The sequence below is a fragment of the Triturus cristatus genome, chromosome 5_2 (assembly GCF_964204655.1).
Source record: "Triturus cristatus chromosome 5_2, aTriCri1.1, whole genome shotgun sequence".
NCBI lineage: Eukaryota > Metazoa > Chordata > Amphibia > Caudata > Salamandridae > Triturus > Triturus cristatus.
Genome location: NC_140588.1, coordinates 48010251 through 48034520, shown reverse-complemented (window position 1 = coordinate 48034520; position 24270 = coordinate 48010251). Strand labels below are relative to the sequence as shown.

At 42.3% G+C, this 24270-nt stretch overlaps 1 protein-coding gene across 10 annotated transcripts in view; it reads right to left on the bottom strand.

Moving 5' to 3' along the window:
* The window catches only part of FHOD3 (formin homology 2 domain containing 3), a 1229746-nt gene that overhangs the window by 149854 nt on the left and 1055622 nt on the right, over nt 1-24270 (bottom strand). For all 10 annotated transcript variants that reach the window (XM_085606822.1, XM_085606824.1, XM_085606823.1 and 7 more), the window contains 2 exons: nt 16213-16551; nt 13431-14326 (listed from right to left, as the gene is read on the bottom strand). In XM_085606822.1, the coding sequence (XP_085462948.1) occupies nt 13431-14326; nt 16213-16551 (1235 nt within the window). The remainder of the gene's footprint in view (nt 1-13430; nt 14327-16212; nt 16552-24270) is intronic.

The window sequence follows — 24270 nt, the reverse complement described above, 5'->3', positions numbered from 1 at the left end:
GATGTTTGTGATACAAGAATGAGCGTCTCTCTGGCGCCCGTATTCTTCACAAAGCATAAAGCGCTTGCTGTGAAATTCCATTTCTCTCGAGATCCGGGCTAACCGTCTCTTACCTCAACATTTCCAGCAGTTACCGTCTACACGTTTTCTTCGCTCCAAGCATGTTCCCATACACTGAATTTATGACGTAGACTCTAAACTTGGAAGAGCTGCATACGTATTGTCATTGTATATTCAATTCTTATAACTGTTCACGATGTACACTTTTATTGTAATACCATTTTCTGAAGTAACCTGGTACTAGCTTCCTTAAGCTCCTTAGTATATTACCTTTCACTGATTCTATAGTGTAATACTATGGCCTTCACTTGTGAATCACCAAGATACCACTAATAAAGGAATAAATGACGTTACTTCGCATGCGTTTAGTACGCATGCCATTACTACGCGGTCGTTAGTATGACCGCGTTTTTAGTTCGCATACCTTTCCTACGCAATTCGGAACAACGAATTGCAGTAGGGGGTGCTGGATGTTGGAATAGTATAATTTACTATTCCAACTTCAGTCTATGCGGACACTAGGGTAGGTGTTGGATTTTAAATCCAACACCTTCCCCCCCCTAACGCAAGTCGCTGTTCCGACTTTCGTAGGAAAGGTATGCGAACTAAAAACGCGTGCGTACTAACGTCCGCGTAGTAATGGCATGCGAAGTAACGCATGCTAAGTAAACGCCATTTACCCTTATAAAGTGGTTCGAGTATGGTTTGCACATTAGAAAGCTATTAACAAATAACCTAATACAATTCTGTCAATTCAGTATGCTGACAGTGGACTCAATGAGATTTCAGATCAAAGCTAGCTTGGAGTAGATGTCCTCCTGGGTGTGAATATGAATTACTGACATCATCGCTGAAAACATAGGGTCTTCAGCCTTTTCTTAAAAGGAATATGGTAACGCTTCTCTGGTAGGCTTGTATTAGTGTCTATACAAGGCAACTGTATAATGAACAAGCATTTGCAGTGCAATATGTCTCGCATTTGGGAGAGTTTAAGCTATTGGCATTGTAAATCACAATGCCTTTTATTTATCTGTTTTGCTAATTAACACATAAATAAACTGCATTGTCATTTAAAATGCCAATAGCTCAAACTCTTGTAAATTTGAGACCTATTCAAAGAAGCGGCCGTCATTGCCCCGGGCTGCTCGGAAAGTGAAAGCGTGCATGGCGCGCTGAAAGTTGCAGGAAAGCATGTTGTTCCTGCAGTAGGAGAAACTCATTAAAGAAAATAGTGCTAAAAGACTAAAAAAGAGTTACCGTGTAAAAACAGAAGTAAAAGGGCCAGTCCTCATGGGAGGTTCCAAATGAAGACAAGGCGGTAGTAAGGAGGGACTAACAGGCCTATTAATGAATCAGAAGCCAGCATTTAGGAAGGGCAATGACACAAGCCAATGACAAATGTGGGTGGAGAGTAGGAGGGGCTTCTATTCCGTACTCCAATATAGCATGCCACAGAGCAGCGCATGCGCTGCCCAGGCTCGACCTAAAAAGCAACTCAGTTGTGACCATCAATGTCTGCAAACCAATGGAGATCTACTGTAAATGTAGCACAAGAGCTTCCTGTACTACATTCTAACTCCTTTCACTGTGCAGAGGTACAGTCAGGGCCGAGTTTGCCATTGAACAATGAATACATCTTAGGAGGTGGCGCTATCAAAGTCAGTAGTTGAGCACTCGCCCCATGCAAGGAAAATCGGAATTGGAACCCCAGTTTTCTTATCTTCTGAAAGCATTGTATGTCGATCTTTAAAACATTTATTTAGTGGTAAAGAGTTGGGCAGCACTAGGATAGCTGTGCCAAAGTGAAACAAAATGGTGATGAATGGAATGCTTGAATTCAGTGCAACCTTTGAGGATTACACTGTGGTGCATTCCAGCCCGTCTGTTTTTTGCTCGCTGTGTTACTGTAGACGGGGACGAAGCAGATGCAAATCTGTCTTGGACCTGGTCCATTGAGAATTTAAATTTTACTAATCTCAGATTTAGTTGTCGAATGGATTATTGTGTGACGAAATTGGTTACACTGTTTTGAGATTCAATTGTGATTGTTTTCTCCCTCTTACCTCTCAAGCTGCTACAAGGACCATCGGACTGAAGATAAATGTTTGAGTGGGCCCAAGCTCTCTCAGGTCCAGTGAGATATAGCTGAACCGCAGGCACACCATATCGCTATACGATGCATACAAACGTAATGGTAATTGATCATAATAATGGACCGGCATTAAGTTAACATGACACAGGAAGAGACTCAACCTTCTGTCGCTGAGTTTATAAACTCCTGACTGGAGCAGCCTCCTTGTTATTCACAATTTTTTGGACATGCAGATGAAAAATTACATTTTAAGCCGATGAGTTCTACCAGTAACTCTTTCCAGATGGAAGATTGTTCTGAATGTTTGACAAACCATATTTTGTCCAGCAACACATTCTAAATTGTAATTTTCACTGCTGTTATAGCCGCTTGATCAATGCTTAGTTATTAAACAAAGCCATATTGGCAGCCATTCCATAACTAATGCCTAAAATCTGTGTCATCAGGCAGACGGATGGGAAAATGTGATACTGAGATGGAACGAAAACATGTTCACATAATGAATGCCAACATCCTTCCACAATGAAGGTATTTCTCGGGATGGACACAGAATTACTAGTAACAGTGACACAGGACACCCTAAACATGGAAGTAAGCACAAAAATCTTGAGATTTTTTTTCATGTGTTTTTGGCCCTGGTTTACTGCCTAAAGAAGAGTATGGGTGTATTTGACCCACAGCTGTGTGAGACATGCAACCTTTTAGGATGCCATTCTCAGCTGACAGTGCCTGGAATTTTTAGTATCTGTTTCAGTGAGGAAGAGGATGTTGAGCACAATAATCTGTGGGTACACTGCAGAATTTGGGCATTTTCACCATCTATTACTCACACAAAAACATCACAAAAGCAATTTACTGGTTTGAATTCTTTGCTTCCAGGCAGGTGCAGAGGAAACCCTCACAATAGTGAGTGGCTGTATCGCTGGTGTGATTTATCGTTTGTGTGATTTACCATAACTGGCCAATTTCAGAAGATTTTTTGCTCTTATTTTCTAAATATACATTTACATGTGCACGTCTGTATTCTCAATTATTTTCTAAATATATGAATTTCTTATGAGGCCACTGCAGCTAAAGATTTAGAAATGTATTTTGATGTTTGTGTTTAAGTTTCATTAAAATATTCTAGCTTTTGTATTCTGCATGAATTATTGTGAATTCTGTCAGATATTATTAGGATGTGCAGAAAATAGAGTTATTCACTCTCCAGGAAAATTCCAGTGTCACCTGGAAATACTGCACACTTACAAAATGGGTGAACAAGTAAAGCACCATGAGTTCTTTTTTGAAGGCCCAATTAGAAACACATGAAAAGTATTGGAAACACCAAACCAGTGACATAATAAAATTCTACGTCAAGGCAAGATAAGGTTCTGAAAAAAAGCCTTAAACAGAAACAATGGAGAAATCTCTGGAAATAAATTCAGTCCTCGTCAGGATGTGTTCAAAACAGAGAGAGATATTACAATATCATATATCTATGTTATATCAAATATTTGTAAGATGTCAACAATAAATGTTGTTGGATTGTTGGGGGGTGGACTTGGCTCTACCTCTTTGAAAGCAAAGCTCTAAATGTAAAATATTTTGGAACAAAATGTGAGCAGTCATGCAGAATATACTGGTATACCCTTTTACTACTGACCCAAGAAACAACATTTTATCGGCCAGACCCTCAATTTTTATCTAAAGGCAATAGGGCCCTGTTGATGCACCTCTAGTCCCAGTGGGATGGAATGGCAATGTTAAGAGTCACAGCACGCTAGTGGCGCCAAAAGATGCTTCCTAAAAATAGGTCTTCTTCCGGTTAAAGTTTTGTTAAATATTTTTGAGATCTAACCGGCCCACCAATACTGAAAGATTTGTGGCTGGAAACACAGGTTTACATCGAAAAGGTCATAAAGTGTAAAGAGAATCGCAGTGTTGGGTTTATTCGCGAACATTCCCAATGATGATTCAGACCCTTTGTACACACCAAACTTTTCAGAGTGGAAACCGGTAAGATAACACCACACACACTCCCATATTTTGAAAAGTTTCAGTGAAGGCTTTACTCCAAATATACTTTTCTCCATGTGAAGAAGAAAATGAACAAGAAGGTACAATTCTTTTACACTTATAATATGGATTGTCTGCACTATGTAGAAGTAAGAGCAGTGGAGTAGGATAGTGCCTTGGGAATGGAAATGCCAATATGCTGCTCAGACATTTAGAGTTATAGAGCACAATGAGGGAAGGAGATGAAGGATTGAACTGTTAGTGGAGTTCCATGATGACTCAGGAATAAGGCAACGTGAAACCAATGGGAGGCAAGGCAAAACCATGGGGAATTTGAAGTAAAACAATTGATGGTCATTTATTTGAAGCCAGACAATTATGCATATATAAATTATTATTAGAAACCGTATACTTGACATACAGGAGTATTCATATCATGAAATGTTAAAGTAAAGATTTCCAGTCTTCCATCCTGTTCAAACCGGAGTTGATTATATCAACATGTAAAATCCATTTAAGTTCCTTTTTTGTTCAGCATAGCGTGATGTCACTTCCTCTGCTTGGTTAAGTGACTTTTGAGATCACCTGCCACCAAAGATCTTATTCTGTATAATTATTCTCCTTAAAATATTCTTCAAGTGTTGCAGAGATGGCCTTACATGTGAGTCTTCCACTGTGCTGGAATATCATAATTTTGCTCTTCTGGGTACTTTGACCAACTAATAATAATCCACAAGGGCAGAAAATGTTGTAGATGACATTGGGAGGGTTACAATTAGAAAACTGGTGTAGGGTAATCTTAGAGCTGTAGTAGGAACATTCTTAAGACCCTATTGTGAGATAGCAAACAATACACTTCTCAGATTTAAAATGTCCAATCATGGGTGGTAAACCCTAGATGTCAGTAGTAGTGCATTTGGAAGTATTAGATGGAAGACCTGCGCACACCAAAGGATCTTTTACACTTCTGCCTGTGCGAAAAGAAAAGATGGGTCCCTCAAGTGTTCCAACCTCCTTTATTGTTAATCTTCTCAATCGGCACTCATGAACAACATTTTTGCTTTCCAGAATGACTTTATATGCAAATAAAAGGACATCTATGGGAGCTGTGTTTGCTCCTAACTTTGTTATTAATCTCCGGTACTCCACTGCCTTTTGGCTATGTTTGCCCTATAGAAATCCCATATGCATACATGCGTACAATCTACTTTTCAATAGAGAGGACAACCAGAGAAGTGAGATTCATAGGTAGTTACCATTCTGTGAACAAGTGTTGTTTTCCCTTACAGTTGATCTACTTCACTCTCTTGAGCATATAATCACCCCTCATATTGCCTCTTCTGTGTGGGAAATAAGGACATTCAATCAGTGTGAGTGAAAGAATGTCACTGATTCACTCCTACCCTCTACATCACAATTTCCTTGTTTCCATACCCAATTCAGTGGGCCTGACCACAGCCTGTAATCTTTATGGAAAGTTATAATCATGATTAGAAGGACGAAGGGACACACCACAAAATGTCATTTGTCAACAATACATCCTATCCACACTGCAAATGCAGTGTTAACATCCAACAATGCACAGTGCAGGGGGGGTGACCACCATTTTAGGGCCTTTTTATGCCATCAGAAGTTAGGCAAAAGTCTTGAGCGTAGTGGACATCGACTTTGAGAAACAATCTGCAACTCAGAAGAAAATTTTCACTTATGTCCCAGTTAGTAAGTTGGACTAGTAGATACACTATGAGAACCTTCCCAAAAGGGCTTAGCTTGGCAAAGATGTGGTAATTACTGTGCATCTTTGGGGGACCTAGAGGGCGCACAGCGACATGGCTGCGATGTAACGCAGCTCCGCCGGACGGAGCAGAAAACGTCTCAAAATTCTACCATTCCCATTCTCATAAGCTACGGGAAACGACGGTGCCGAGCTGCTGAATGCCCCTAGTAGCATCCGAGGGGCGCGTGAGTCTTCCTTGTGCCGCTCCTCATCGGCTTTTTGATAACTTCAGTCTGCGAGCCCGTGCTTGCAAGATGGCGGCCCGCTCTCCTCGATTCGACGCTGAAAGCCCTGCAACCAGCAACGCGCCTAGGTGCCCCCTAATGTTAACGGCTGCGGACTGACTGAAATCCGATCATGGCGGCACACACCACCATGCGACTACATACCCGCAGGTGAGAGCCGTGTGACTGCGCGCAAGAAGGGCCACGTCCAGGCAGTGACCTTCTCGGACGAGAGCTGCTGCGGTGGTGAGGAGTGCGGAGTATTTCGGCCTCCGGGTGAACATCCCTGCTTCAAGGTGCCCGAGAGACCTGTGGGTCGTCACTGTGTGGGGTCCTGCTCGGCCCCGCCAACACGCTGCCTCACCGGCCTAGCCGTCACGCTAGGCAGAACTTTGCAACTCCACCCCCTGAGTGGAGGGATCTGGAAAGCTGACAGCGGGGAAGGCACACTTCCTTCCTGGGGTCCACAACTGCACCGGTGCCGCCGCTAACCAAAATCGGAGCCTTGGGGCTCACTTCTGCACATCTACGACACTGATGCTGCGGCGCATACCGGCAGGTTGGCAGGGTGCCCCGGGACAGGTGCACATTCAAACGGAGCAATTTGAATCCTCGGCGTTTGTGCACCGCATCTCCCCAGCCGTATAATCGGCCGCCTACTGTTGCTGCTGGCTGCTGGTGGGAGATCATTGACTTGTCATACTGAAAGAGGCAGGCCCTCTGCTCACGGACAGCTACCTCCCCAACCCCTAATCCGTCTCTAAACAAGTGAGTGCACTGTGGATTGTTCAGGTGCTGTCGGGACAGTGGTGCTGCATTGGAATATATCACATACACCATAATCTGCGATTAGTCTCTACGCATAGTCCTACACTACGTCATGGGGAAATCTGAGTGCAGCCAGCCTCGGCTGACATTCGAACCACGTAAGTCCAGCAAATCTAGACAACAGGCGGCGTCGAGCTCGGAGACCGAAGCTCCCCCAAACAGTCTAACATTCATTGAGAAGACAGTGTTGGCCGTACAAAACAGCTTGCAAACGATAGATGGCAAAATCGACAATTTAAACCTCCGAATGGATCACATATCTTCTAAACTTGACAAGCTCGCACTGCGGCTGGGGGATGCCGAAACCCATATCTCTGAAGCCGAGGATGGACTGCAGCAAACAGCCGAAAAAACGCTCGCCATGGAAAAAGTGCTTGCTGTGATCCAGACGAAGAGCGAAGATTTGGAGGCCAGATCCCTACATAATAACGTACGCATAACGGGCCTGCCGGAATCCACCAACACCGGGCGCCTTGAACCATACGTCGAGAATTTGCTCCAAGCTATCTTCGGGACCGAGAACTTCTAAAAAATGCTGATTGTGGAGCGTGCTCACAGACCTTTGATAGCCAGACCGCTGCCGGGCCCCCTCCCCCCCCCCGAGACCTCTGATAGCACGCTTACTAAATTATAGGGACCGAGACATTATCCTACGGCTGGCTAGAGAAAAAGGAGATATTGTGCATGAAGGGAACTATCTTGCTTTTAATCCTGACTTCACGGCAGCGGTGCAAGCGGCGCAAAAAGAATATCTCTCAGCCAAGAAGCTCCTAATTGCTGAAAAGATCCCCTACGCAATGTTATATCCTGCCCGTCTGCAGATAGACATCGACGGGAACTCTAAGATCTTTCACAACTCCAAATCGGCAATGGACTTTGTGAAAACCCTCAGGCGACGCCATCGTGATACTTCCAACCACACTGGCAGCGATGAGGATGCATCTCACCAGCAGGGCTCGGAATGACGACGGGAGATGCCTGCCTGTCTCTGCTGGCAAATTTCCTGTGGACGCCGTGGAGCAACGGTGGTGGGCCTCACCACTGGAATCAGGAGCTTGTGCTGAGAGACTGCTGAAGCTGCGTTCCTCCTCCTGGTTGCTGAACTGGCAGATAAGATTTCATCATTATCTGGGGGGATTGTTTCGATTCCTAGTTACTTGACTGTAATATGCAAGGCGGGAACATAGTTGACGTGGTCTCTGTCCACCTCCCGTACATCTTGGGAGGAGTACTGTGTCTCTATGTGCCCCAACGGGAGATCCCCAACACTGTTGGTTTTGTGTGTTTTGATTTTCTCATTTTGGGGAGGGCTTTGGGATGGCTTTGGCAGGTTGGGGTTGCTGAAGTGGGTGGAGGGTTGGAGGGTGGGGTTCCGGGACTGCACCGACAAGGGACACACCTTGGTGGCTTAATTACGTTTCCAGGCGTGGGGCAGAATTCTGGGTTACGTTGGGTTCACAATTGCTTATGTTTTTCCTGTTTGCACTGTGGATAATGTTCGTGATTACATGTACTGCACTGTCTGATTATATGTTAACTCGCAATTTGAGGATACGAACACACCACCACTATGGTATTAGGTGATAGATGTACATTTCTAACATGGAAAGTTCGCGGACTCAACACTCTTCAAAAGATCAGAAAGATATTTGCATATTTAGATAGGCAGGGAATACAGGTTGCACTACTACAGGAAACACACCTTACCACCATATCGGAGATGGGGCTGACACGTAGATGGGCCGGATACAAACTAGCATCATTTTACTCTGCTTACGCTCGAGGCGTTCTGATCCTGATCAAAAAAGGTATACCATTTATGCCCATCCACACATACACTGACGACGAGGGATGCTATGCCATGGTCCATGGCAAACTGGGTATGACACTGATTACCATAGTAGACCAATTCCGGGATTGTTATAAATCAATGTACACCTCTCGTGGGAGCCTAGATGTTGATGTGCTGGAAGACTATCTTTCTGATATAGCCTGTGCATGGTTAGGAGATGGGGAGCGCAAATACCTCAGCCAGCGGATTGACGAAGCTGACGTGAGAGCCGCTATTCTTTCTCTACCTAATAAAAAAACACCAGGACCGGACGGCCTATCAGCGGAATTTTATAAAACGTATGTAGATCTGCTGACACCTCACCTACTCGAAGTATATGCCGAAGCGCACGAAACCGGCAAGCTACCGCCTTTCCTTCGACAGGCTGTGATCATAGCGCTGCTTAAGAAAGATAAACCACCGTCCGCATGTGATTCGTATCGTCCCCTCTCAATAATTAATCTGGACGCGAAAATCCTTGCCAAAATTCTAGCTATTAGACTTCAGCCGTTAATGCCCCGTTTAATTTTACCCGATCAATCTGGCTTCATACCTGAAAGATCAACGTCAAACAACCTAAGAACCATCTTTGCCATGTTTCATGTGCTTAATCCGGAACTCCCTGCAGCGGCGGTCATGCTAGACACGGCTAAAGCATTCGACTCGATCGAATGGCCGTATATGTTCCATGTTTTAACCAGCATGGGGTTTCCGTATGTTTTATTACGCTGGGTGCAACTATTATATACTGAACCATTGGCGATGGTACGGATCGGTGGATTTACCTCCGAGCCTTTTTGTACTGAAGGTGGCACACGGCAGGGATGCCCACTGTCTTCATTATTGTTTGCCATTATGCTTGAACCCTTGGCCTGTGTAATCAGGCAGCGGCATGGGGAAGCGGCGCTCAATTTTCACCACAGCCCAGTTGGCATCTCTCTTTATGCCAATGATATGGTGTTGTTTATCCATGAACCACAGCGGTACCTTGCCCAGGTGCTGCAGGAGTATATCTGGTTTGGTTTATTTTCAGGCCTCAGCATAAATTGGCATAAATCGGTTGTAATACCTTTGCCCCAGATTTTTACCTTTATTATCTATGCGCCCAGGCACAATATGCATTTTATTGGTATCACCCACATGCTTTCACACCCCACGTAGCAATAGAAGATGGAGACGCACACCCTATCCCACTTGCTGGAATACTCACACACACAGAGGCACACCGAGGCCCGAAATTAACACTCTAGATGTTACTATAGGGGCCTGGCAGTTGATCAGGAAAATTACAAATAAACTCCCCCTGTATGCCCCAGCCCTGCCGCTAGCACACCATGCAGCGATCTCGGTGACGCACGAGCCGGGATCAATGAAGTTACTTAGAGAGGTGGGAATGGACCGTATGCGAGACATATGCCCATATGGGCACTTCATAACAGCTGAAGACACACAACACATTGTCAATCAACCTCTCTTATTTCAGTTCAGTTCATCGACTGACGCTTGCACTTAAAAAACATTACACGTCCTTCCCTGCTGAACCCGCTACATCAAAAGCTCTACAGCTATTATTGATAGCTCCCACGCGGCGTCAGATGATCACTAAATTATACAGGGCAATACGAGAAGAAATGGTGAGTGACTCTGCTAGAAGTTTAAGTCGTTGGAACAAGAGGCTTGACTCCCCACTGACACCTATAGAGTGGGAACAGATTTGTGCCCCTACGTCCAAACTCACTTCTAACGGAAACCTGAGACTCATACATTTCAAGTATATACACCAGGTATACCATACCCCTCTTAAATTATACACTTATGGCCTTAGGGACATGAGTCACTGTAAAAGATACGGACATTTAGATGCAGACTTCTGGCATCTCGCGTGGTCCTGCACGCCAGTGGCACAATATTTGGCCACCATATTGGACTGTATTCAGCAAATGTCAGGGGCTCCAGTGGAGTGCACACCTGTAGTATGCCTACTTAGTTATGTTCCTGGACTGAAGGGTGTGATAGGTAGGTTTGTTAGACTCGCACTCTTATTGGCAAAGAGACGCATAGCGCTCATCTGGGAGAGTAAACTAACCCCACGTCTTAAACACTGGGTCTGCGACATGATATACTGTAAAGATAATCTCGAATTATATGCCGAAGAACTCCCCACATTCTCTAAACCTAAGGACATATGGGAACCCTTGCGGCAATATCTTTTAAAACAGGCTCAAGCGGAAGAGACCTCCGACATCGAGGAAGGTTGAACCTTTCGGCTTTCTATCACCTGTGATTATGATATCAGAGTGCATGCATTTCATATATCAGCAGTTCCGATGCAATGTCCATAACAGTGTTTCTGTTATTGTATGTGATTATCTGACTTGACACAATGACTGCCCTGCGTGGCGTTGACAGTCCCTGTCTCTCTTTTGTTCTTAATTAAAAAAAAAATAAAAAAAAATGCATAGATAAAAACAAAAACAAAAAACTAACAACTAAAATAAATTTTACTGTGCATCTCTAAGCCTATTTTAGGACTGGAGTCAACATTTATGCCTTCCATGATGCTACTTCAAACAGAGGGAGGAGGTATAGGGCTGCTTCAGACTTGAGTAGGATGTTAGGGCTGTATTTGCCAAACTATTAATACTAGCAATTGCGGGGACTCTCTTTATTATTGCTTGCAGATCCCTTATTTCAAATCCGCAGAATGTGTCATTATTCTTATCAGTGATTGATTGAATCATAATCCCAGTCCCTGCCTTCTCAAGAGGTTGTCTCAGACATTATCCCATTTGTAAAATATCCAAATAGTAGATGTAACAGATTGCCCCATACATAAATTTCCACTTTCCCACTAGATGTACATTTTTACTCGAGAATTGGCCCTGAATGGGTCTGTCAGACCACTGCACTGCAAGCACATCATTGTTTCTGATTATATGGTGATTACTTTGAAAAGAAGAGTGGTGGCAGAATGCTAATGTCAGGAGGTCCAGCATCTTGACTTCATATGCTTTTTAGCCTTGGATTCATATAGAGGCCCCCTTACCTTCAATACATAGGTGCATCTGCTATCAATATTTTTCCTGTTTCCACAATCCTCAGTATGATTTCCACAAAAAACATCTGTAGGCAGCCAAATTCGAAAGATGATTTATTATATAAACCTTCTCAGTTAACATCATTGACTTCTCTTTTTCAAAAAAAGCTGTGGTTCAGATGGTCGTCATTTCAAATTTGCGGTTTTTGGCAGAGAAATGAAGTCACACTCATGTGATTACTTTGTGATTGAGTCATCAAAGTCTCTCCTATAAATGCCACTTCTGCCATTTATTTCCAGGAACTAAAATGCAGATTCATATTACTATTTGATATTAGACACCCTATTAGTTAAAGTAGTGTTTAACTCAATGGAATAATAAAAATGTGAAGTTGTAAAAGACCCAGGGATCACAATGACAAATCATCGTGTGAGAAAATGTATTGTAGCTAAATAACGCTGTATGATGAACTTCCCATTGCTCACATGAGAGACTTCTACAATTCTCCCGGTTAGCCCTTAGGAACTTAAATGGATTTTACATGTTGATATAATCAACTCCGGTTTGAACAGGATGGAAGACTGGAAATCTTTACTTTAACATTTCATGATATGAATACTCCTGTATGTCAAGTATACGGTTTCTATAGTAGAGGGCCAGTGAAACAGCTTTTTAACGCACTCGAACTTCGACCACAGAGATTGCCGGTCGTTAGAGCATTAGTAAGAGTTCATCAATAACTCGATCCGGCTCTCTCTAACTCCAAGATATTGCAATAAGCAAAAGCAAAATATCAATACTGCAATACTGATCGGATTGCTAGGGAATGCAGCAAACTAATATATTAAGCTGTTTCACTGGCCCTCTACTATAGATTTTAAATGGCCATGATTCCCAACATATCAATAATGAATATTTGAACTTTATGAACTATGGATCGAGTCTTCTTAGATCAATAAGAGACCATATAGAACCTATTTTAATTCCATTATGACTGTGAAGAACATTATAATTATTGTCTTCTGAGTGCTATACTGTTTCAAGCGTGAGACGATTTTCTTTAGGGTCTCCATACAAGTAGATAAAAGTGTAATTTTTGTCCTGAAGAAGGTGAAGATCTATCAAACTTTCACTGAAATGCCATGTCGACAGTTTTCTGTGTATTTTTACCCTTTCTTCTCTATATATATTGTTTTTCTATGATGTGTACAAAGAGAATAAAATGTATGTATCAATGAAACTATTTTTTTGACGAGTTGGTTATTCTATGTATTTGCACTTTAACAATATATGAAACAATTATTTGAAAGAATGGTTTTTAATAAAATATGATATATTTGATTATATGTTTGATATTGAATTTATTGAGTTTCATTGCATCACAATACAGCAATCTGTAAGTAACAAGTTTTTTTTATTTTTCTGTTTTTGGTCCTTTTTGTAGAAGTTACTTATATCAGATAATCCTCATTTCTGACAGGCTTGCACAATTTATTTTTTCACAGCAATCAACCAAGGGAATATACATAAAACAAACATGTTACAGAATTGAAAAGTCAAATATTGTAAATATTATCATTACCTTTGCAACAGGCAGGTCCTTCGACTTTGATTCAAAAAGGTGCTCTAATTTGGATGTGTCTACCTTCATAGGTTCCAGTTTGGACCAGAGGAATTCTCGACAGCGCTTGTTGTTTTTGCACTGCCATTCATACGGCCGCACCTCATTCCAAAACAAGCGTATGGTTTTTTTCTTCTTCAGAAATGCAGGCTCCCCCCTTTGAATGTGGGGTGACCCAAAACCCTGAGGACTGCTAAAAAGTGGGGGAGGAGGCAATATATTACAAGGGGCTGGAGGGGGTGGGGGACATCCAAGAAGAGGAGGAGGGGGAGGCAAGCCCATGAAAGACAGAGGTGGTGGCGGGGGAGGGGGAGCAAAGCACTCTCCAGGTACTATATCCATGTCTAAGACGTCAATGTCATCGTCATCCACCAGGTCTGTAAAATCCATGTCTTTGATTTTCAGTTCTCGAGGAGCAGCCATAAGCTGATCCCAAATGTGGTCAGATTCCTTCTTTGGCTGTGCTGGTATTTTTTCTGCTATTTTGTCACTGAGTTCACTCTCTGTCAGTGTTGTTCCCTTGACAAGTTCACCACTGTTGAATTTTTCTGCAAAGGCTCTAACACTGCCCTGGTTTTCCAGGTTGCCAATGTCCATCTTTTTTACATTCTCGTCATTGGCCTGCTTGCTGGCCTGAAGGATGGAAATCCGATTGGCAAGGCTTGTGATGGACTCCTCACTTTCATCCATCTCCATCTCCTTCGCTTCCTTCTCTTTGTCCTCCAACTCTTTGTCCTCTTCATCGCTGGGCTTTTTGTTATGAGCATACAACATGTCCAGCATGAACCTCTTGTTATTGAGAATATTATTGCACTGACCATTCACTGCTGCCTCCTTACTAGCCTGTGTCCAGGGACCTGAAAGAAATCCAAAAGACACAATGACGGTAATAGCTAATGTAAGATGGTGACATATCTCAGCAAACTCAATGCTCCGACTCTCAGATGTCAGTCAAAGGTTCAAGATATGGGTAAATGGGCAGAGTCTTGGATCAATGAAATGAGTTTCACTTAAGTTGGCTAATAACACCTATAATTCTAGTAGCTGTAGATAATAATGCAGGCTGTAGAGTGCGCTATAGAAAACAACTTATAACATCAGATCATGTAATAGGTCACCAGAATTGTATGGCTACACGCATATGTAGCACCTGAGTACATATCTGATTCTTTAAGCTTTTCATAGGGTAGGGGATATTGAATATATATTTCCATCAAGCTCTTTTGAATTCCTGTGGAAAGAGCATTAAACATGAGCAAGATGACATTTCTCAAGTAGAGAATGGACTCTTATAATATTATGGTTTTGCTGATCAACATTCAGGAGATTATTTTGGGTCTGCCATGTCACTTAGATTATGATTCAGGCTTTGCTTGAATGAAAATGTGCAAATTGTGACGAGATCTGAAACCCTCTCTTTTCAGAAAGATGGTCGCTGTTTAGTATCCCCACAAAGTGTTACTGCTTTTGACAAGCTGTAAGTCAGAAATGTTACGCTTTAGTGGTGGTAGGCAGGAATACCCAATATGTGTTCAATGCTTTCACATGGAGCAATGAAAAGACTTATGAGGGGGAGGGGGACAGCACCACACCCTCTACTTAATAGGGTGTGTGCTGTCATATGGGTTAACTGGCCCCTCATTCTAGCTTAGTTTAGCACAAATAGGGATCTTAAGGATTATGAATATGCATCTTGTGATATAAATGCACACTTTCAAGCGCAAGTCATACTTACAGAATCTGCCTTGTCTGTAAAAGTGAAGTTGTTTGGTAAATGAGAATCTAAACACTTGATTAATTTTATGAAAGAAATATACAAGTAACAATATATGATATTAATATATGAATATCAAATGTAACTAGATAATGAAGTGATCTTGCTGAGAAATTATAGTTATTTAAGAAATGTCCTGCATATAATGGCACCCAGGATCAGAGTCTGCAAAAAATAATTACGATGAGCAGCCCTGGCGGGATATTCCAAATTAGCTTTGCTGGAATTTGTTTCCAGAATTCAATCTGCTGATGAAAAGCTTGATATAGTGATCACAGGGGCAAATTTGCAAAAAAGTCATGCAATGCAGTGACCGAAGTTGCTGCGCTGCATTGTGTAAAAGGGAGACAGAAGAACAGTGCCATATTTACTAAGATACGGCGCGGTTGCCCTCTTCCCCAGCACTGACACACTTTGGGCCTCCCTGCTCCACACACACATCAATGCAGCATAGTGCAAGGGTAACTGTGTGATGTCTAGTATAGGTTTGGTACTAAATGGTAACCTTCCAGTACAAAAAAACAGTGCTTCAACACAGTTTAGTACAGTACAGTACTAATGCAAAGTTAAAAAAGTTTGAAGGATTTTTTTTTTTAAATAAGTTTATACCTCCCTCAATCAGGTGAACAATTTTGATGCAAATCTATGGCCAAAATGTTAGTGTACAGGGCTTTGTTTCAAAATCTATGGGTTCTTTTATGAGCGGTTGCATTGGAACGCTCATGTACCACCAATAAGATGCCCCTTTTTGCAATAGAGTAGTGCAAAGCAGAGCACAGTGCTACATTGCATTACTTTACGGCTACTTCCGTATGCAAGACAAGTTTTATGTTGGAAAGTAAGTCCCAAATCAAGACTTTGCACAGGCTAGTGTCACTTATGGGGACACTGACCAGGCACAAAGTGTTGATAAATCGGTGGCTCCGCTGTCCCATAAAGCGTAATGTTACAAACAGAGCGGAAGCTCACCCGCCTCGTTGTCGCTAGTGATCTTGTCCTCCTTTTCCTCTCGCTCTAAAGTGCTGCTTGCTGAAGATATGCTAGATGCTGAGCAATTGTCTTTTTCATTCACTTCCTCATTTTGTCGCTCTTTTTCACTAAGAATCGCACTTTCTTCAGACTCCCTCTCCGATCCTTGTTCTAGCTCACACTCCTGCTCCACATCTGCCGATTCAACTTCCTGTGTGGTAGTTTCCACTTCCTGCTCTGCTTGTACAGCAGGCTCTGGCTCATGTTCTGTTTCCGTTTCTAGCTCAGGCTCTGGTTCTGGCTCGGGCTCTGTCTCTGGTTCTGCTTCACTGGTACTGGCTGGAGGATACAAAGAAACAGACAAACGGTTCAGTTTTCAACATAAGGTCATCAAAATACACAACACATCATCTCCAGAGTTCACATGATCGAAGCACAAGGAAACCTTGTCAGTAGCAGCAAATGGCCATCATGGCTTTACTCCATATGCATCAGGAATATTTCTGCTTAGGATTAAAAAAATTTAAAAAATCTGGGAGGAGGTTCCACAATATTGATAATGTACCGGTAACTCTTTTCTCCTAATAATCAAAAAATGCACATGAATTTACCGATATGAGCTGTATTAATAAAGTTATATTCTTTATGTCTATCTAGTAAAGTTATGTTTTACTTTGAATCCAGGGGTGTAACAAGGATCACATGGGCCCCAATGCTAGCAAGAAAAGTTACCATCGGACCACCTGTTTGGGTAGTAATTGTCATTCTTAACTGTAATGCAGGAGGTCATCACATCCCTGGGCTTCGGTGCCACTGCACCTGCTAAACTAATGATAGCTATGCCTCTGTAATAGTCACAATAGTCATCACCCAAAAGCTTACGCCCACTTCTGGCTGCAACAGTATTATGCTAGAAACTTTAGCCTGGGCCAGTTTACAAAACAGGATATACTTTGATGGTTCTGAAATCGCATTATTTATTATGAATGCTAAGTGCATATGCTATTTATGTAGGCACATTCCAGCCTAAAGAAGTCCTTCTTCTAAGATAAATGTGTCAATTTATGAATAGGGGTGATACTGGGGCCAGTTTATGAGACTGTAAATAAGAACGGCACAGAAGTAACAACTATGCATGGTGGTTTGCACATTCTGTGAGCCCTTTCTCACTGAGAACCCTCCCCACGCTTCACCAAGAACAGTTACTCAGCTGAGTTGCAAAAGAAATCCTTGATGCAGCGCCTGGTGTTTTGGGGGTCTATTCTGAAGAGTGTAGATTCTGGGTCAGAAAGGAATATACTGCATTGTGTACCTGTAGTTTTTAATTTCCTTTCCGTTTAGTCAAACATTGCTGCCCACTCCAAATGTTGGCTTGACCTCCTTCGAGTGGGTAGTATTAGTTGGTTAAATCCTATAGTGGAATTTGCAGGTTCTCGTTTGATCGTCAGCACTGTTTCTAGCACGGGGACACACCGGTGGTGTAACCAGGCGCTTTACAAATGGATTAATACGTAAATAAATAGACTTTGTAAAATGTAGACATAAAAACCAGGGACACATTACAAGTCACCCAGTCAAAATGGGGAGGGAATACTGGACCCGATACGATAGTACCGATATTAAAGTACCCCATTACTGGGAAATTATACGTTTTGGGCTCTGGGGTCATATTGAGTCCAGATTTCTGGGTCCTTTACTGGTCACTTAGTCCAACTTCTTTTAGAGGGCGGAATATGTGACTGAAAAAGTAGGCGGTTCAGCACCTGCTGAAACCTAATAATAATGAGGAGTATTTCTACATAAAAAAAGTGAAGAAATAACACTCGACACAACTAGTAATGAGAGCTTAATGTCTTGATCTCCTAATTCAGTTTTATACTAATGACACCAAGTGCTTCAGTCAGGCGGTTTCCAAGGACAGCACATGCGCTTCATGCAAAACTATCTGGAAAGAATTGCTGTTCTGCCTCACAAATGGATTTGATTAGATCCAGATAGTTCTGAAACAGTTTTGATTGGTTCCAGCAGCTGCTCTGATGTCGGCAAGCTTCACCTAGAAACATGCCTCCATGGCCGGAATGGTGATCCGCCAATTGTCAGAAAGGAAGCGCTGGGTTATTGCTCATTGTTTGTCATCTTCTTTCAGCTGGCATGAGATAAGTGCACACTTTTGAGTCCAGAGTTACCAAGGGAAACGTTTTTAAGAGAATAAAGTATATTCAACTCCCTGCAGCATCCATGAAAACAGACAATGCTACAAGATGGCAATTTCTTGTTTCATTTAGCCTTCTGAAGTCCAAACTGAAGGGTCACACTCAGTCCTGGATAAGGACAGTGATCTGTTGATGGGTGTCAAGGGACACAACCATGTCATTTAGGTCTTTTGGTACTCGAAGTCAGTAAAGATGCTTTCAATGCTCACATCTCGATGGCCTGAATTAGGAAAAGAGATCACATTACTGTGATCTTGAAGACGGACAACTGTTTCTAAGTCAAATATTAGAATAAAATATTCAGGGATTTATAGTTTTCATTATATATTTAATATTTTTATTTGAAGTGTTTGGAAAGCACTGCGTCCTACCTAGGATAGTCTCAGAGTACTTAAAGAGGGAGAGGAAGGAGGAAGTTGAAGACAGTATTTTTTCACAGAATTTTTCACAGGGAAGAGATCTGAGCATAGAGAGAACTTTTGCCAAAAGTCTATTATCCGGACAGATGGATAGTAAGTAGGTTGAGATTGCCAGGCCCTAGACTTTCTGGAGGTTAATTGGAAGTAAAGAGGTTGGTGAGATAGCTTGAGCAAGGACCATGTAAATCTTTATGAACGAGGTAGAGGTTTGTGAATTAGGATAATTCTTTCATCGTTAGCCAGTGGAGTACCTTAAGTGTGGGCAAGACATGGTCTTGTAATATAATGGCAAAAATTACGGGAACACCATGAATTGGAACTCTGTCGTTTATACAGTTTTTTGGGGAAGTTGGATATACATGCTATAGAAGTAAGATTCCTCTTAGAAGAAGTAGCGAATGTAAAGCTGATTTAAGCATAACAATTAACATGTGATAGGAATGACAGCGCACTGGTGCCATAAATTTTGTCACCAAATAAACTGGGTCCAATGTACTACCAGGGTAACATCTTCATAAGCAGCAAGGTTTGCAATTCTCTCCATTATAATAAAGGAACACGTTTATTAGGCTTGGGTAGTTTCAGGACAAATTTTTAGATAATTAATGTGATGGCAAATAAAGTCTCCTAATATTGGCTTCACAGCTTAACCTCCAAAAAAATATGGCTGAGAAAAGAGCAGTCAACTAATTCAAAGGACTTTGGAAAGCTGCATCTGTGCAATGATACAGAGAAACCAGGTTTACATTTGGAGGCTTCCTAGAGTAAAACCTGGCCAGTGATATGTTATGTTATGTTAAGGGGTTTATCACACGCACAGTTACTCATTAGAGTGTCCCGGCGCGAGCCCAAGAGTCACAGGAAACCAAAGCGTAGGAGAACTAGAAACAGGCTTATTGAACAGGAAAGTTTTGAGTTTTTTCCTAAACTGAGAAGGATTCTTAAGATGATGCTAATCCAGAGGTAGGGAATACCAGTATGTTGCCGCAAGAAAGGCCAAAGAGCTACCCCCCTTACGTTTCAGACGAAACCTGGGAACAGAATGTAGTAGCATGTTCGAGGAACAAAGTAACCTGCCAGGGGTATAAAACTGAAAACGTTTCCTGAGATAGGCAGGGCCATACTCGTAGAGTGCAGCATGAGCAATGGTCATAGCCTTGAACATTATCCTAGCTTTAACTGGCAGCCAGTGTAAGTTACGCAAGTGTTGCCTAACACTGGAGTGCTTAGGAAGATCCAGAAGAAGACGGACGGCAGCATTCTGAACAACCTGCAATTTGTCCAAAAGGTAACAAGGAAGACCGACGTACAGCGCATTCGCATAGTCAATGCGAGAGGTGACCAAAGCACGGATAACAGTTTCTTTAGCAGAGAGAGGCAACAGTGGCAAGAATCTGCAAAGGAGTTTTAAAATACCAAAACAAGTGCCAGTGAGTTTGCCAATCTGGTTAACAAAACTGAGTTTCTCATCAAACCAGATGCCAAGATTTTTCACAGGATGGCCAGAAGGAGAAGGATAGGGGAATTCAGTCGGTCAAAAATTATGCCAAAACAATGGGGGAGACTCCCCAAAGAAAAGAATCTCTGTTTTGTCTGCATTATATTTTAACTGAGCCGACACAAGCCAGCTAAATACCGCAGACAGGCAAGCCATTGACATGAGTTGTGGCGACCTCCTGTTTCTTCCAGGTAAACAAAAGAAACAAAAATATGAACCGATTTAATCGGTGTGCCTGTCCTTTTCAAGCATTACATTCCACACTGTGATGCATGTTGATCTCCCGCATTATTTAGAAGATCTCAAAATTTTTAGAACGTATTGCTGTTTTTGACTCTTGGACAATTTTCCCATTCCAGAAGGGAGCTGAATGCATGGACGACATGTTTGTGTTCTGAGCTTTAATCACTCTGCACCAGGACGAACCCCAACTACTTCCGACATATAGTACAGAAGATTCAGAATGACAGCAACGCATACTTGTCCAGTTTCTAGTCCATTCACAATGAAAGTGATTACATGACGCAGAAGGCTTGTTGTGCTCCGTGGTGAGCTCCACAACAGTGTATGTCACACTGAGTGCTTCCCATCATTTTGATGTAGATACAGACATGTGTCTATGAATATACCTTTCTTAGGACCTTCATGCTGAGTATGTTACAATTCCTCTCCTACTGATGGCCTTTATTTGCTGACAGTTAAAGTTTTTAAAGTTAACTAAGTTTACAAAAATAAATATGATAAAATGTATGTTCTTAAAAGGCTCAAAGACAAATGCATGAGTCAAATTTCATGACAGAGATGTGTTATGTTTTGTCCTGGAACAATTGCTCCAAAAATAATACCCGTCAGCTTGGCCATGTATTCCACTACATTTCGCAGGTTTCCAGAGAACAAGAAAAACGTAAAATATCAGGAGTCTAATGTGGGTAACTGGTGGTTAGGAAAAAAGTCTAATGGGTGGTTTTAAGAAGAGAGGAAAAGGCCGGAACTCAGAAGAATAGAAAGGGTGTGCATAATGTTTCAATTGTATTCGGCAAAAACTGATATTTTCGGATTTTCAGCAAATTTGTTCTACTAAAACTTAAATGTCACCTGATACAGCATGCTTCAAAATAGAACACAACAAGTGTTGAATTTAATAGAAAGCTAAAAGGCATGATCGGAAACTGGCAGAGTCGTACATTAGACTGACAGAAAGCACATGTTTTTGCACGCATATTTACTTTAGTGAGGCCACATCAAACGTGATGCTAGCTTCGAACCGCTTGGCATATGGCATGCATTTAGCCTTCGTTTGGTTGGCATATGGCATCCATTGTTGATTGTGAACCTCCTACCTTTATCTATAACAATGAAACTCACCCATTGGCCTCGTGAGTTGGTGTATGTTTTTCACTGTGCCGGCACGCAAGACTTGGCCATTTGCAGCTAAAGAATATCTGAGGTTAATCATAAATATAGGTCAAGCTTTGCAGGTATGTTTAACCAGACACCATTCGCTAGATTGGAGATGAGTTTTCTCTACGCCCCTCTTGTAAGAACCACTCAACTGAACATGTGCTAGTGTAGACACTGCTGTGCTTGTAATGGTTAAGACCCGTGTTAACTAAGATCGAACTGGTGAAGGATAGTGAGGATAGATATAAGGTGGAAAGTTGTTAAAATAAGAGGGTGAAAAGAGTGTGGAGAAGTTGGTACACATAGTAATGTCTAGCTCTACGTCATCGTACCATGATATAGTGGCAGGTCTGGTGGAAGCTGATGGGGGTGCAAGCGCAGTTTTGGGATGTGGGGGAATGATAGAGGGGCCTGATAATGAAGTACTGGAGGGTGGAATAGCATACTCACCCTCATCGTCATAATTATTTCAAAGAGCTTTACTACTTGAAGGCATGCAAGTGCGATGTTGTCATGTTGTAGTATGGTATCTGAGGATGGTGATCAGTGGTGGGAGAGCTAAGAGCTGTCGGGAGGGGGTCCACTGCTGTGAGATGAGAGAACAGTGCTGGAGAATGACAATAGCTGAGAGTGATAGTGTAGTGATGGAGAGTGGTAATGCAGTAGAGTGGGCATTACTGCAGTGATGAGAGGTGTTAGTGAGGGGTGGGTTGGTAGTGTGATGGTGAGATGGAAGGGTGGTCGGTGTGGAAGTAAGGTGGGAGATAGTTGTATGGTGCTGGACCCGGAAGTAAAGTGCTGAGATGTAGTTATGTGATGCTTTGGGTAAAACTCTGATTCTGGAAAAGCAGTGCTGGAATAACAGTTGGGTGATGGGTGGTGGTAATGTGGACCTGTAGGGTCACAGCCCTCATCTGTGCTGAAGAAGGGGGCAGCCAAAATGTGGTAGAATGGAGTGGTAGCATGGTAGTGTGGGCAGTAGTGTCTTACTGTGCATTGTTAACGTGGTGTGAATTGCGGCAGGGGTTGTAGTGCAGTACTTTGCAGTTCTGGGGTGGATGAGTAGTGCTGTGAGGTGAGGTGGTAGTGCTATTGTGGTAATCTGGAGGAGGTAGGTAGTAGTGATTGCGGTAAGTCAGTGGTCCAAGCCATTACCCTTTCCAGATGGACTACGGTAATCTGTTATAGTTGGACATTGCCAACAATCTGATCCATAGCCTGCAGGTACTGCAAAACACAGCAGCAACACGACTTCAGATAGGACTGACTGAATGGTGTTATATATCTGGACACCTGGTAGCTCCTGCTTTGTCATTCACCTATTATTTGCCGCGTGGATGCCTTTGCTCTTCTTCTGCCTCTTTCATCATACCACTGCCATTAAAAAAGGCAAATGAGAGGATTGTGCTATCAACGGACATACATGCCAGTTCATACACACTCGTTCTACTATTACACCCAGTGAGCAATACCCAATGCTCTCAAATAAGTAAACATAAGTTGTGTACTGTACACTTCGCTGAACATCTCATCCTTGATAATATCACTGCAACATTTACTGTACAATTGTCGATGAGAAAATTGTGCATGGCGGGGGCACGAGTTATGGTAACTCGCCCACACAGCCATTCACACAGTCACTCACTCTCAGCAATTTTTCCCAAGAGAATGTTTCTTCCACCAATAATTAGATTGAAAAATTCTCAACACTTTATGATAGATGAAGCATAAATGATAAGGCTTTGTTCATGCTCATTGCTCCTCACTATTATATTAGGAATCCTGATCTGGAAAGACTGAAACAAGGCATCCAACGAAGCATGGGATAGTGATGCAACATTACACCAAAATGCCTTGATGTCATTGTGCCTCAGTTACTGTATACAAAGTTATAAACAACATCAACAGCGTACCTAGACCTCTTCACTTGTAAGACATCACCTTTGCAGTGATGTCCCCTATATAAACGTTTCATCATACATTAGAACAATGGTATATATCTAGCACCATGTTTTTGCTCAAACCCACTCATCTACAACAGATCCATTTTGTTGTATTGCATTCAAAATGTGTTTATATAGGAATTTCCACACCCTGTAAGGGCTAAAGCACATTTTGGACTATTCAGTAAGTAGCAACTTCATATGTTTCAACTATGTAATTCTTCATGGTCCCAGGGGTCACTGAAGTGCTCTGCCTTTCATCAAGCTCCTGGACGCTCTTTGTGTCCATGATTTAAAAGGCTTTGGTTGCAGCTAGATCTAGATGGGGAAAAAGGGTGAATGCATGCAGTTTGTAAATAATGGACAGGCTTCCTGCAACACGGACATTATGTTGAGGAACAGTATAAAGACAGGTACATCAGTTAATGTCGGTACCAACTGTCAAAGTATGTTGACTTTGCAATCCTCTCCTGCTGGCCTCATGTGCCACTTGTTGCTATTGCCTAGCAACCGCCGACAACGCCGATCACGTCTCGCTTATGCTGCAGATTTTTTCCTGCCAGTGCAGCTCCCGCCCTCCCGCT